The sequence below is a fragment of the Lepidochelys kempii genome, chromosome 10, assembly GCF_965140285.1.
Source record: "Lepidochelys kempii isolate rLepKem1 chromosome 10, rLepKem1.hap1, whole genome shotgun sequence".
Lineage (NCBI taxonomy): Eukaryota > Metazoa > Chordata > Testudines > Cheloniidae > Lepidochelys > Lepidochelys kempii.
In genome coordinates, this window is record NC_136389.1 from 58,343,774 (window position 1) to 58,360,025 (window position 16,252).

Here is a 16,252-nt window from a genome sequence, read left to right on the forward strand (position 1 = left end):
TTTCAGCTTTTATGATTCACCCATACACAGGGATAAGTTTTGCATTTGCTGCCTCACATTTGGATGACTGGGGAAATAACAAGGAAAATGTCTCATGAGGAATAAACAGATATGAATAAGAACTTACCGATTAAATGCAAGTTGGATAAATGGGGTTTTATGCAGCTTTTTAGTTGTTTTAGTTTCAGAAGTCAGATACAATTAGGTGTGTACAAAACAGTTATGCAAAACTGAAAACGGGATTATTTAGGGACAGTGAGACAAGCAGAACTGCATTCAGTGACATTTCTAGTCATGATGTAGGAGAGGAATAAGATGTTAAAAACTCATTTTGCTGTAGCTGCTAATAGCTGAATAATGAAAACCTAACTCTGCATGCTAATCAGTATACAAAAATTCAAAATCCAAAAGATATATGTTTCAGCTTTTCATAGGATTGTCTTATTAAAAAAATCCTGATCAGCTTTCTCTTCTTCATCCAAAGATGGCTGAAATGCTGCACGGTGCTACTTCTGTTTCAATGCAATTTCTGTAACTACAATTATAACTCTTATCAGCATCCCTATTTAATAGTCTTAGCAAAATCTTGGTGTAGATGCCAAGGCCATTAGCAACCTGGTTTAATTTACCATGACACTGACAGAAATTGATACGGAATTAGCATGCATATTCTAGCAGTAATAAGATTTTTCCTAAAGTTTGTTGTACAATCGTCATATTCACTCACTGTACAGAGTGTTAGTGGTATTAGTGTTACACATCTAGAGCAAGTTCTATGAACATTGCTATGATAATGCTGCCTATAAAATCTGAGGTAAAGTAAGATGCTATGGAAGAAAATCAAACAGACAGTATCCTTTTCATACTGAATGAAACTTGTCATTGATGTAAAACACTCACAGTAGTAAGAATTTGTGTTTTAATGAAGTTACCAGAAACTAAATAAAGCTAATAACTGTACTCTAACCATGGAATATGCTCTTACCTGGGCCTGAGCAGCAGCTGCAGCTGCTTGTTCTTGTTCCTGATAGTACTGAGAAGCCCGCCTATCCTCCTCTTCCTGCAGCTTCTTTGCTAGCTCTAGATCACTGATTCCTTCTGGGATCTGCTCCCAATCAATATCTTGGCTCTGCTGCTCTTGTTGTAAAGACAATGCCATCAGATAGTCCTAAGAAGTAAACTCATTATTAGTAAACACTCTTCTGCTACCCTAATGATAAGCCAAAGTTGTAACAGGACTTCCATGAACCTCTAAAAATGAGAGCTCCAGGATTCAGTATTTATGCTTCCTGGATGGTTTTTTATGTTGAATGGCCACTTAAAAGTGCTGGTTAAAGCCTCCATACGAAGTCAGATCAAGGAAGGAATTGTGACAGGAGCACCTGTATACCTTCTCTGACTCTGTTCTGTACTGCAGTATATCTACAGCATAACTTTTTTTTAATATTTATCCATATGTAAACAAACATATATAAAAAAAACTTTGTTTACATATGGGCTTACTTTTTAAATTCCTAATATTATCACCTCCCTTTTTTATAAATGTTCCATTAAACCACTATGAGCAAGCTATTCTCCACCAAAAATCTTCATCCTATCTTTGGGGGGAGGGGATTGCTCTGAAAATCTAGCAGAGGGATTATGACTTACAGACCATCATTACTCAGTGATGTTAATACTCACTTAAATTTTAAGCACGTAAGAGAATGAAGTTCCACACGGACAAAGTGCTAAAGTTATGTGAACTAGTGATTTTATCCTTTCAGAAATATTCATGTTGCAATATATTATCATTCAAGAAGAGTACTTTAATTAGCACATTGCTTTGCAAAAGCACTTTAGACCAAGAGCAGAAGAGAGCAAAACTGCAGAAATCCCTCAGAAAAACTATGTGTGGGGGCATGGACAAGTGCAGTAACATCTCTTTCCCCTAACCTAACTACCATATACAGTACTCACATTTTTCTCCTCAGACAACCACATGGAAATTCAGTTTAATGTGAAGCCAGAGAGGTGCAGAAGCAGGAATCAGCTGCTTTATGTGGCACATTTCCCCTTCCACTGCACACAGTAACATTAGTAAATGTCCCTTCAAGGAGCATTAGCTTACACTATGCGGTTGGTGACATAAGAAAAACAGAACCCAGGCACTACCAGTACTTGGGGAGAGGATGATAAGTCTCAGGGGACTGCAGATGGACAGATGATCTCCAGTGCAAAATCTGTGCTTTGACTCAGGGTTACTACTGGATGCACAGACCATCTGCTTATTCTGAATACTGCTTCTCCACCCCTTCCACATCTACACAAACTCCTTAAAGAAGGAAAGGTTATGACCTTCCCAAAAAGCACACACATATTTGGATAAGTGTCCCTCTGTCATTTAATTTTATATCAGAGGAGAGCAAAGATTTTGAATTTAAGTAAGAGAATATTTTGTCACTATTTAAATTAGCTACTTCTGATTGTTAGGCTACTGTACAATACTGTAACTTTTGCAAAGAAATTCTTCAAAAGCTGCACTTTAATAGTAATACTGGATCAAACAAAAATATTCCATTACTATGAAGATATGTCATCCAGAATTGTACTGTATTGCACCACCTAAGAATAACAGAATGTTTTGCAGCTATCAGTTATTATTGGTATTGAATTTAGTTTTCATTTTATCTGCCATGAGGGAGCTGTCATGGGAAAACACCTTTCAGCCAAATAAAATAGTAGTAGTAATAGCAAAATAAAATGGAATTTCTTCTTGATCGATAGAAGAAAGAGAGGTATTACAGTCTTCCAGTTCAGAGCTTTAAAACACGAGTACATTGAACACACTAGGGAACTTTTAGTATGTGGAAGCAGGTTCCACACAAATAATGCACATCAGGATTGCGAGAGTTAGATTTTCACCCTAGCTCGTCAAGAACTAAGTGTACATACAGATATATAGCTAACTTTTGTACAGTTGTCCACAGCATCAAGGTGCCGTGGCAGCCATGGATTTCCAGCAAGTGAAGATGCCCCAGCCATCTCTCTTTCACTCAGAAATGCCCCTTGCACTGGGAGCTAGCCATAAAAGGCTACTATACCAGCTCTACGCTACTTGGGGATTCCCCTTACCCAAGGAGAATCCTAAGTGCCCATCACTGCTGGCTTTATGGCTGCTTTGAGCCATAAAAATCACAGTGGAGAATCCAACCCATTGAATTTTTGTGGTTGCCCTGAAGTGTTCAATTCCAACAAATGCCAGTACAGAGTCATCATTCCAAATTTGTTCTCAAGCATATTTTCCCCACAATGTAACACTTCACCCTAGCAGAAAAATTGATATGCCAGCTTTTTAATGTTTAATTTTGATATACCATGGTTGTTGGTTTTTTGCATTATTTCAACAGCTCCAAACAAATTAAATCTGATAACATTAATTTCAGATAATCAGCTCAATTACAGACATCTGTTTGGGCTAGTCTCTGCTTATAACTGACTGTGCAGTACCACAGGTGGCCCCTAAATTTTTCTCATGTTTCTAAATTTTCTAAATTTCACTCATGTATTTGCAGGGAATAAGATTAAGTCTTGATTTATATTATCAGAAAATTATCAAAACCTACACATGTATATTGGGACATGTTAATATGGGGGATTATCTCAGATTTTAACTGAAGTGCTTAAATTTATAAACGCATCTGCCTACACATATTTGAAGCTTTTTAAAATATGTAAAAATGCTTCTCAAATACACTTTAAGAACTCATTAATTAGTTTTGTCTACGTAGAATGTAAGTTCTTTGAGGCAGAAACTGTCTCTTGCTGTACGTTTCTACCCTGCCTACCACAATGGGTCCTCTTAGAAGAGGCCTCTAGAAGCTAATATAAGACAAACAAACTAGAATCTATGAATACTACTGTTTTTCCATTCTGCAGAATTGACATCAAAAGGCAAAGTTCAGTGAGGACAGTGAGATCTGAAATAATGTATATCAAAACACAATTATGTACTGAACATAATAAATTATGTTCTCTAATTTATGAACCCTTACAGACAGGATAACCCATGCTTTTAAGGTAAATTACCAACAGCATGTAGAATTAAAATCCTTACAGACCAAATCTGAAGTTGGCTAGATATTGTAGCTTTCATAAACTAGCATAAGCTACTAAGTTTTTACTAATAGGATGACAGTAATTTATCAGTAACTGGAGTTCTTCGAGATATGTTGACATTCCATTCATAGTGTACATGCACCTAGAGAGTTTGAGATTGGAGACTTTTTGGCTCACGCTATCCATATGGCGTGCATGCACCCTTCCATTCCTTGTGCTCTGCAGTGAGGGCATTTAAGGGCAATGTGCGTCAGCACTTCCCACTGCAGAATCCCCAAAGTCAACTCGAAGGCAGACGGAATGGAAGGATGGATGTGGAGTGCATATGGTCAACACATCTCAAGAAACTCCATTTACTGTACATGGTAAGTAACTTGCCATTCTCCTTCAAGTGTTTGTCCATATACACTTTCCACTGATAGTGACTCCCAAGCAACAATGGGAGCTTAGAATGGTTAGTTAAACAATGACTGAAGAACTGCTTTACCAAATACAGCATCAGATCTAGAAGACTCAGTGAGGGTGTAGTGCTTTATGATGATGTGTATTGATGCCCAAATAGATGCTTTACAGATGACTGATACGGGAAAATTTTCACAGTGATGCCACAGATGTAGTTTGTACTCTAGTGCCCTGAAGCCAGAATGCCTGTTGCATAACAACCACCATCACCATGAATCTGATAGTTGTTTCCACCATATCCAGTGAGCCTCGCTTACGTGTATTGGCCATTTGCTGGCCCTTGCTGACTAATGACAAATTCTTTTTAAGTCTCATTTGGCAGTTTATCTGTAAAGACATGCAGTCTCTCGTGTATCAGAAGTCATAACTGGCTAATATGGCCTAGTAATTGGCCACATAGAACTGTAGAATTGCCAAAGAGTAGGCTTTCTGGGCAAATTTATCTAATCTCTTTGGTTAGTCCTCCTTTTGGTGTGGACTTGAGTTGTTTTGCTCTTTCCTTCATTACTGTGACTACAGAGGAAAGTGTCTGTAAAAGAATTCTGCACGCTTGAGAGGTACTTGCTATTTTCTATCTGCCCTAAGAGAGCAATGGGGTGCTGAAGTATGCATCTGCCACACAGTTTTGGCTGTGTCCATGATAGCTTTGTTGACAGGGAGGGCTATTTTTCCTGCCAAAGCAGCATGGGGTATGTCCACTAATTTATGAGTCTGCTTCTGGACCTCCTCAATAGGGATTTGAAGGACCTCAGATATCCTTTTTAATAAATATTGGAAGTCCTTGAAATTGTCCAATTATGATGCCACTGGTGGTACACTACAACCTCATCAGGGGACAAAGAACAGGGCCACCGGAGCTGACAGGCTTCCCTCTGGTTCCTGTTCTTCCATAACTTCCTGCTCTACCTGCGGTTGAAGCGGAACCAAGAAGTGGGTAGCCTCTGGGACTGATATTGTGGGTGAAACAATCTCCTGGCAGCGGTGCTGGTCCATCTGGCTAAAACTGGATTGAGCAGACCAGGGTTCCCAATAGGGCCACATGGGAATTGATTGGTATGAGCCTGATGGCCAGGAGATAGGGAACCATGGGTCAAGATTTTAAAGGTCCCAGTATTTTTCCCGTGAAGAGTGTTTGGACTCTATCAAATGTTGAGGTTTGAGGCAAGTAAAGATGCTACTGGTATGGATCTTCCTAACCCTTTGACTCTGAAGATAAGAAGAATGGAAAATGCTGATTAATGGGTGATGTTGACGTGGGTGGTGCTGTGGCTCCCAGTGCGTTAGCAACAGATAGTGCCACACCAGTTAGTAAAGTCGATGCTGACTGTAATGCTGAAGCCAACAATAAGGGAGATGAGGTAGTATCTTTTATTAGACCAATTTCCGTTTGTGGAAGAAACGAGCTTTCAAGCTTTACAGAGCTGAAGAAGAGCTCTGAAGCTCAAAAACTTGTCTCTTCCACCACCAGAAGTTGGTCCAATAAAAGATATTACCTCACCCACCATGTTGCTCTCATATCCTGGGACCAACATGGCTACAACAACACTACAAACAGTAAGGGAGATTGTAGGTCCTGTTGTATCTGGAGATCAACTGGTGCTTAGTACTTGTATGGTGCCTTCAGCAAAGGTGTTGTGGATTGGTGGTCTGGAACCAGGTTCTCTCAGCATATTTTACATTCTCCATTATGGAACAGGAGAGGCCCCTGGTGTCTGGCCTAGGTCAGCTTGGCCCTGCTGCCAGGAGTATCAGTGCTGGGGCCATTTCACAATGCATCTATAGAGTATTAGGTAGATGGTACTAGGATTAAACAAGTTCTTTTGTGAATGCAGAGTTTTCTGTGCGGGGTGCTTTGGTGCCATCCAGTCGGAATCGGCATGAGACTGAGCTTTGGCAGGAATCATTTTGGGCCACGTCGTCTCAGCAGATGTTATGTGCTGTGGGCAGGTTTTCCTCTTAGACAAAGCCTTGGTAGGTGTTCTGCCTCTCGGACTCCTGGAGCCTTGTGGGCTGTCTGAGGACACAGACCTCATGGCCTGGAAGTTGGGCAGTAATTGGGCTCTTGCAGGCTGTACTTGGGGGCTCTGAGTCATGAGGAAGACCTGAAAACCAGCCTTCCTGTCTTCCCTGGCCTTAGAACTAAAAGACTTATAAATTGCCCATTTGCTAGGAATGTACGATTCTTTCAGACAATCAAAGCACTTCTGAATGTTAATCTGAGACTGTGACAGTTCCCTCACAAGGGGCAGCATTTCAATCCAAGAGAACCAGATGATACCATGCTGTTGGTGATTAATCCCTAAAGAACTAACAATAACAACAGACAATCCGATAACTATATCTATTAATGGACTAAGCTATGACTATATAAACTGTGAAATCAGAGCTAGAACTATACTAGTAGAGAACGGCTGGCAGTCTCTCAGACAATCAGGGCTTCATTTCTAAGCTGAAAGGATGTGAGAAGAATTGAGTGGTGGCTGATTAGCTTCTCCCTTATATGCCCTCACTGCAGAGCAATGAGGATTGGCAGGGTGCACATGCACGTATGGATACTACTGGCCAAAAAGTCTCCAATCTTGAGCTCTTGAGGCATATGCACACTATGAGTGGAACGTGCATATGGACAAGCATCCGAAGAAGCAAAAATTCCATAGTATGATTTTTTTTTAAAATAATGTACATTAATTCCTTAACATGTCAAATCTGACTTCTGGTACCTGAACAAAACATGCTAAGAAATACCCATGTGAAGAGGCAACAGCAGAATCTTTGGAAAATGGGTTCATTTTTCCTAGAGAGCAATTTTCAAAAACAATCAGTGTCAGCCTTACTCTGATCCCATTGAAGTCAGTGGTAGAACTTCCATTGACTTCAATGGGACAACTTTGGAAAATCCCACCCTACAAAAGCTGGAGAAATGCAATAGATTTACCTGATCAATTTGATCCTGCTGCCCTCTATATACAGTTTCTGGGTCTGATGGAGGCCGAAGGTGGAATTCAGAGTCACAGAAATTTCCATCACCATCTACATTATGTAAACTTTCCCAGACAACTTTCTCTTCTGTAAGAAAACCCTGGTCTGTCACCAGCAGATAAAGCTGACCCTAAATGGAAGGATAATAAGGATAGAATCTATAAGAGGAATAAAAGTAGATCTTTACAGTCTGAAACATTTACTTATTATTCCTACTAACTGAACCTCCATGATTCAGTAAACCGAATGAGGATAATTTAGATTTATGCCCATGTTTCAGATTTAAAACTATTTGTATACTTCTGTTATCAGTACGGAATATTGAGATTTATATTAGTGCTCATTTCCAAGGCACACTGGCAACCTACAGCAATACAAAGAATCCATCACAGGAGAATAAAATCCTGCATATTAACTAAAGTTCCCATTCCCTATTACAATAAACATAAAACATAGTCCCACCAACTTGGGTTCTCAAACTACTTGATGGAACAGGTTCCAAAGTGTGGGCCCTTTGCTGGGAATACCTGGCTACTGGCAATGTAAATTCCAGGACAGAAAAAAAAAAAAAACAAAAACCTCAACAGATTTTAACTCCCATGGTAGGGCTTGGAGACAAGAGAGGATCTTCCAATAAGTGGGTCTCAGACCATTATTAGGTTATAGATGCTAATGTTTGAACTGCACCCAAAAGCAAACTGGCAGCCAATGCAGGTCATGGAGCACTTTTGTTATGAGCTCTCCAACTCAAGGGGAGCTGCTAACTTCAGCAGTAGCTGAAGCTTTCAAGTCCTCTTCAGTGGTGCCCCAAGTAGATCTTACTGCAGCTTTTTTGCCTTCACATTATAAAGCCATGGCTCACTGCGACACTGTCCACATCAGATTATATATTATTCCTATTATGGCAGCGTTAGAGACCCCACCAAAATCGGAGTCAGTGGGCTAAGAGCTGTGCAAATGCACACGAAAAGACAATCCCTGCCCCAATAAGTTTACAGCCTAACCAGACCAGGCTATGAGTGGGATGCAAGTAATATGTCCTTTCCACATATAGAGAATTTAAGCACAGAGCGGTTAACTGACTTGCCCCAAGTCATAAAGGAAGACTGTCACAGATCCTGGAATTGAACCCAGATGGCCTGAATTCCAATCATGTACCTTTACTTTACAATCATCCTTTCTCTCAAAGGAGAACAGTTACAGCCCACAAGCCAAAAATATACCGTAGCTGTCAGCTGAGAATTCAGGGCCAGCAATGGACTCAATATGGCCTGAGATTGCAAAATATGCTTTTACAAAGGCCAGATAAACAATTCTGCTAAAAGATACAGTGCTTCCCTTATCCATCATATCGGCTTAATCTTACATAGCCAGTTTGATCTCATCTAGTCTTCACTTTTGTTAGGAATTGACACCTAGTAGCTGAAAAAGCGTTGAGCAGCAGCATGAAGTAAAAACAGGGTTGCACAGTGGGAAATTTATGCCAGCATACAGAAATTTATAACTATAAACTATTAACCAGCTCTTAGACACCTCCAATAATTAAATTTAAACAGAAAAAAAGTTTTATTTATCCATTGTTAAGATTAACCAAAAACCTCATTAATCTTTTTCTTGGCAACTGATCTAATTAAGCAGAAGTAACAACACAGATGGTTCTCCCACTCTCAGCATAAATACATGACTGAATGTTAGGGACCAGATTTCATAACTGTGCATCAATTGGTCAGTTAATTGTTTAAAGGGTCCTTTGCATACTCGTCACCACTGTGCATGCAATCACAGTAATTCTACACAAATATGGGTACTCATTTCTGTGACTGCAAACGTACCCGCACAATTATGGAATTGGAAGCAAGGGAAGATTTAAATACAAATACCCATTTTGTAACAAATTGTAATACAAATCCTTTTTTTTTTTTAAATTAGCCCTCCTCTACTTTTATTTCATTGACCACTTTTGTAATAATTGGGCCTAAAAATTTACCTTAATTGTAAGCTTAACTGTGGGAAAGTGGATAAAAAGTTTACAAAATGTTCCAATCACGTGTATCAATAAATGTCAATGGAAAAAGATGCAAAAGGGAGACATACTGAATCAGTTCAAACAAAAAGACCTACTGATATAACTCAAGGACTGTGTTAGGACCACGTCTGGTAAAAAAAGAGAAGAGTGGAACCGGAAATCACAAGAACATAAGAATGGCCATACGGGGTCAGACCAATGGTCCATTTAGCCCAGTATTCTGTTGTCTGACAACATGTTTCAGAAAGAGCTAACAAAACTGGGAAATTTATCAAGAGATCCATCCCCGCTCATCCAGTTCCAGCTTCCAGCAATCAGAGGTTTAGGCACCTGGAGCAGGAGGTTGAGTCCCTGACCATTTTGGCTGGTAGTCATTGATGGACTTTTTTCAGAGTAACAGCCGTGTTAGTCTGTATTCGCAAAAAGAAAAGGAGTACTTGTGGCACCTTAGAGACTAACCAATTTATTTGAGCATGAGCTTTCATGAGCTACAGCTCACTTCATCGGATACATACCGTGGAAACTGCAGCAGACATTATATACACACAGAGATCATGAAACAATACCTCCTCCCACCCCACTGTCCTGCTGGTAATAGCTTATCTAAAGTGATCATCAAGTTGGGCCATTTCCAGCACAAATCCAGGTTTTCTCACCCTCCACCCCCCCACACACAAACTCACTCTCCTGCTGGTAATAGCCCATCCAAAGTGACTTATCATTCATTAACTTATCTAGTTCTTCTTTGAACACAGTTATAGTTTGGTCCTCACAAGATGCCCTGGCTACAAGTTCCACAAGTTGACCGTGCATTGTGTGAAAAACTACTTCCTTGTATCTGTTTTAAATTTGGTGCCTATTAATTTCAGTGGGCGACCTCTGGTTCATGTGTTATGTGAGAGGGTAGATAACACTTCCTTATTCACTTCCTTTACACCATTCATTATTTTATAGACCTCTATTATATCCTCAGTTGATTCTACTCCAAGCTGAACACTTCCAGTCTTTTTAATTTCTCCTCATACAGAAGCTGTTCCATACTCCTAATAATTTTTGTTGCCCTTCTCTATAGTTTTTCCAATTCTAATGTTCTTTTTTTTTTTTTTTAAAAGATGAGGCAACCAGAACTGCAAACACCATGAATTTATATAGTGACATGATTATATTTTCTGTCTTACTATCTATCCCTTTCTAATGGTTCCTAACATTGTTAGCTATTTTGACGGCTGCTGCACATTATGTTGAGTGGTAATAGCTAATTTAGCTATTTTATCATTTTGTATGTGTAGTTGGGATGATGTTTTCCAATATGCATTACTTTGCATTTATCAACACTGAATGTCATCTGCCATCTTCTTGCCCAGTCACACAGTTTTGTGACACCCTTTGTAACTCTTCTCAGTTAGTTTTGGACTTAACTATCTTGAGTAATTTTGTTTCGTCTGAAAACTATGCACCCTCACTGTTTACCCCTATTTCCAGATCATTTATGAATATGTTGAACAGCACTGCTGCCAGTACAGATCCTTGGGGGACTGTGCTATTTACCTCTCCCCCCTGTGAAAACTAACCATTTATTCCTAGCCTTTGTCTCCTATCTTTTAACTAGTTACTGATGCATGAGAAGATCCTTCCTTCTTATCCCAAGACTACTTACTTTAGTTAAGAGCCTTTGGTGAGGGACCTTGTCAAAGGCTTTCTGAAAGTCCAAGTTGACTATATCCAGTGGTTCACCTTTGTCCATGTTTGTTGATGTCCCGTGAAGAATTCTAATAGATTAGTGAAGCATGATTTCCTTTTACAAAACCTCTGTCGACTCTTCCCCAACATATCCTGTTCATCTACGTGTCTGACAATTCTGTTCCTTATTACAGTTTCAATTTACCCAGTACTGAAGTTAGGCTTACTGGCCTGTAATTGCCAGAATTGCATCTGGAGCCATTTTTAAAAATCAGCATCACATTAGCTATCTACCAGTCATCTGGTACGGAGGCTGATTTAAGTGATAGGTTACATACCATAGTTAGTAGTTCTGTAGTTCCATATTTGAGATCCTTCAAAACTCTTGAGTGAATACCATCTTGTCCTGGTGACTTATTACTGTTTATTAATTTGTTCCAAAACCTCTTCTATTGACACCTCAATCTGGGACAGTTCCTCAGTTTTACTGCCTGAAAAGAATGGCTCAGGTGTGGGACTCTCCCTCACATCCTTTGCAGTGAAGAGTGATGTAAAGCTTCTTCTTAACAGCCTTGTCTTCCTTGACTGCTCCTTGATCATACAGTGGCCCCATTATTGTTTGGCAGGCTTCCTGACTCTGATACACTTAAAAAAAAATTGCTGTTCGTTTTTGTGGTTTTAGCTAGTTACTCTTCAAATTCTTTTTTGGTCTGGTTACTTATACTTTTACACTTGACTTGCCAGAGTTTATAATCTTATTTTCCTGAGAAGGATATGAGTACCAATTTTTAAAGGATGCCTTTTTGTCTCGGTCTCTTTTACTCTGTTTAACCATGGTGGTGTTATTTTTGGAGCTCTTACTCTCTCTTTCTTTGGGAGATACATATATTTTGATCCTGTAGTATGGTGTTTTAAAAAGTTCCCATGCAGCTTGCAGGCATTTCATTCTTGCAACTGTTCTTTTCAATTTCCATTTAACTAGAGTCCTCATTTTAATGTTGTTCCCTTTTCTGAAATTAAATGCCACTGTGGTGGGTTTCTTTGGCATTTTCCTTCCTAGAATGATTTTAAATCAGTGAACCAAAATTGTGGGCTGGAAATTAGACCTAATGAGAGGATGAGCTATTCCACCCAGCGCTGCCTTTTGGGGTCCTTAAAATAAAAAAAACTGGGGGCAGGAGGAAATCACAGGCGATGACTGGCTGACAAAGAATGGGAAGGAGCAGGCTTCATCATCATGGCTGCTACTCCCATGGCCTCCTGGGAATCAGGGATCCACTGTGACATCATCAGAGTTTCATTACCCTGATCCTCAGAGATGTCCTGACCAGACTTGGCCAAGAGAGGGACCCAAATGACGTCATCTCCTCCACTGGCTCTGGCTCACTCCCAAATACCCCCTGATAAGAGACTGTTACTCCCAACCCCTCACATGTCCTTTTCCTTCTCCTTCTCCATCCCATATTTTCTCTTTCCTATCCTTTCACCTTCTGTCTAAGAGAAGTCTGGCCTAACCAGCTAAAACTGTATGCTTTGCAACATTACTGTAAGCCTGTGATCAGAAATAGGCAACTAAAAGCAATGGCCCAAACAGCCTGACACAGGTGCAAATTTCTTAGTGTGGCTGTTTTTTTCTAGCAGTCATGTTGCAAGTGAGAGTTAACACCAGAGACAGCAGCTCCATTTTATATCATTGCTGTTCTTTTCTCTCCCCACTTGTGTATTTGTCTTGTTTTGTCTTTCAGAAAATGGGATCGGATTTCAACAACTATAGCTCCAGCCCATTTCAACTAACTTCTCTTTTCCCCAGAAAGGACAGTTTTTACCATTTTAAATACCATCTAAAGACTTGTCTACATGTAAAATTTAGGTAAAAAAAATCCACACCCCAACTGCCATACCTATGTCAACCTAGCCCCTACTATAGATGCAGCTAGGTTGACAGAAGAATGCTTCCACTAACCTAGTTACCATTGCTTGGGGAGGTAGTGTTCCTGTAGCGAAGCAAAAACACCTTCCATCACTGTAGCCAGTTATACCGACACAGCTATGGCACTGCATAGCATAGGAATGGCCTAAATGACAGCGAAACAAGGGTGGTGGCAGGGGAGGTTCCTTTTTAAAAACTCTCTCCAGCTAAAGGGATCAAGGTACTTGAAAATGAAAGCCTTATTTAATACTTGGTATTTCAAATGCTTTAACTTCCTTTTCTGTATCTTTAATAAAAGGTTAAAAGGATGTTTAATGATGTGTTTGCCAGGGTATCAAGCAGGCTGAGGGGGCCGTATCCCAAACCTCGAACCTTGTTTAAAACTGTTTAATGCTGGACAATTACAGGGTCACGTTAACACTTTTGATGCTTTAGGCCCATTTATTCCTTCAAAATTAATGTACCACCACTTGCATGCATTCCTACGAGTATCAAAGTGTTCAAATACTTGCTCTTTACAGACAGAATGTTGCCATCCTTTAACTACATTATGCTAATATAAAAATATGCATTCATTCAGTCATCTTAAAAAAAAAGTGTAAAGACAAAACTTCAAAGCTTTGGCCCATGGAAAGCATGCAGCAGACCTGGTCCATGCCTAATTTTCTTTTCTGTAGCTATCAAAAATATTGTGAAACAACTTAACATTTACTACAAAAAGTTCATTTTTAAATTTTATGTGAAGAAAATGTGGGGGGGAGGGATAGCTCAGTGGTTTGAGCATTGGCCTGCTAAACCCAGGGTTGAGAGTTCCATCCTTGAGGAGGCCATTTAGGGATCTGGGGCAAAAACTGGGGATAAGTCCTGCTTTGAGCAGGGGGTTGGATTAGATGACCTCTTGAGGTCCCTTCCAACCCTAATATTTTATTATTCTATTCTATTCCATGAAAAAAAGCCTATGAAATCTAATTGTCACATACTAGATTAAAAGATTGAATTAATTTACTAACCTCATACTACAATTCAAGCAATTCTGAAGTGTTTCAACTATAGACACTAGAATTTTAATTTTATTAATAATTTTTAGACATTTATTGCACATAGCCCTAAAAATGTTGTATAACAATTTATGTCCAGTAACTTTAGATAGCAAAACTTGTTTTGGGGGTTTTACACAGAGAAATCTCATTTTGGAGCGTAGATTTTTGAGGACTGATACTGGAAGAAGTTCTGAAGTCTCGTACATAAACTACAATAATGTATAAGCCAAATCTTCCCTAAGGGATGGCTTCTTTCCTATCTGCAAGTGGAGACTTCAAAACATTTCTCTCTTTTGTGGCAAGGAGAAAGAAGTGGGAGGTTTTTTTGTTTGTTTTTTTTTAGTGATTTTTCCATTTACTCTTTCAGAATAGATATAAAAATGGGGCAGTTTTACATCACTCACCCCAACCCCCATGGCAACTGTTTTTCCTGCTTGGAAGTTTGGAATGATAACAATATCAGTAGAGATGGATTAGTGAGTAGAGTGCAAAGAAAGTGGTCAGTGGCGCAAATTATCACATGGATATGACCATCACATGTATGATCACATTTTTTTTCCCCTTAGACTGTAATGGTCATTAAAGACATCAAATGAACAGAACAGCTACAGTACTAGCAACAATTTTGCAAGTGTTCTTACATACACAAATGACATTTTAAACTTGATCTAGAGACCCCACTCTCTTGTAATGAGAAGGTAGTTCAACTTCCAGAACAATGCAATACTTGGGTTCTGCTCAGACTATCAAAAAAGGTACCAACTGTACTTTATTATTATTTTATTTTTGGAGAAGTCACTAGAACCAGGGCATAAAACGAAGTATTTTCATGTAGCCCTCAAAGAACCATGATTTCACTCAGTATCAATTTAGTGAACATTCAAATAATTGTCTCACTGCTGGAAGGCTTGGTATCTCAGGATTAGTGTCCTGATGCAACTATTCCTTTATTTCTCTCTTTAGTATCCTTTTAATTCAGAATCTGGCTAATATTATGGTTAATCATACTGAGTTGCCACTGAGCAGCTCATCTACTGCTTACATACATATCAAAGTCTCTCAACAACAGTTCATTTTGGCAGTCCAAAGTTCCTCCTCCAAAGGCCCCCCATCACAAATAAATAAAGGCAAAAGAGAGACCTGTCAGGGATTTTTAACTGGTTGGCTGACAGGCAACATTAATGCTATGCTGTTTATCAAAAGATTTTCATTTGATAACTAATACTCCAATTCTACTAGCCCCAAAACTGGTGGCATAACCCTCTCACTCAAATTCAATTAACCATACTACAAGAATCTGTAACAGCAGGAGGAGTAAAAGCCAGTACGTCAAATACAGCTAAAAACTTCCCCTTTAATGATTTTCTATTGTTTGTGCTTTGGTCTTGCCTACCCTATAGAAAAGACTATAGTAAAATTATTAAAAAAACTTGTGTCAACTAGTAACATTTTCCTCAGTGAGGAGAGAACATTATGGACCATATCATGCCTGGCACTGGCAGTGAGGGAGAGGCCACAAGGAAACTTCCCAAATTTGCAAGGGACAGAAACGGTCACACTTCTCCACACTGGTTACTGAAATCAGCTATCTGCACAGGGCAAAATAATATCTGGCATCACCCTAAGGGATACAGCAGCAGGCATACTCCCTCTCTGAGCACTAGGGAACTCCCAGGAGGGATTGGACTGCCTTCAAATTGAGCCTGTGCTTATCTGACACAATTGACGGAAAACCATTATCAATATTAGACTATTGTCTACACTTTATTAATTTTCTGTGTTCTGCCTGTAAACCAGAAAACATAGCTCTTCTAGTTTTAGCTCTGACACAAAATCAAAATTTTAGGGGCAAGTTCAGATCCAAGTACTCAGATCAAATGACCAACACTTTAAAGGATGTCAAAATCTGACATTTCTATTTTGTCTCATTCCTAAAAAGAATCTCTCTATAACTATAAAAAGCTTGCTGTAGTATTGTGTATTTCTCTGTAAGTCATTGAGATCAGCTATACACCTTTCAGCACAGCTATGGGAATT

General features: G+C 39.4%; 1 protein-coding gene across 8 annotated transcripts in view; it reads right to left on the minus strand.

Annotated features, from left to right (window-relative positions):
* The window catches only part of MINDY2 (MINDY lysine 48 deubiquitinase 2), a 117,461-nt gene that overhangs the window by 23,900 nt on the left and 77,309 nt on the right, over positions 1–16,252 (minus strand). For 7 of the 8 annotated variants that reach the window (XR_012153985.2, XR_012153984.2, XR_012153986.2 and 4 more), the window contains exons 7-8: positions 7,496–7,669; positions 986–1,168 (exon numbers count right to left, since the gene is read on the minus strand). Coding sequence is in view for 3 of the 8 variants with exons in the window: in XM_073303748.2 (XP_073159849.1) it covers positions 986–1,168; positions 7,496–7,669 (357 nt within the window). In the remaining 5 variants the exon portion in view is untranslated. The remainder of the gene's footprint in view (positions 1–985; positions 1,169–7,495; positions 7,670–16,252) is intronic. The other variant, XM_073303749.2, reaches the window with a different exon arrangement.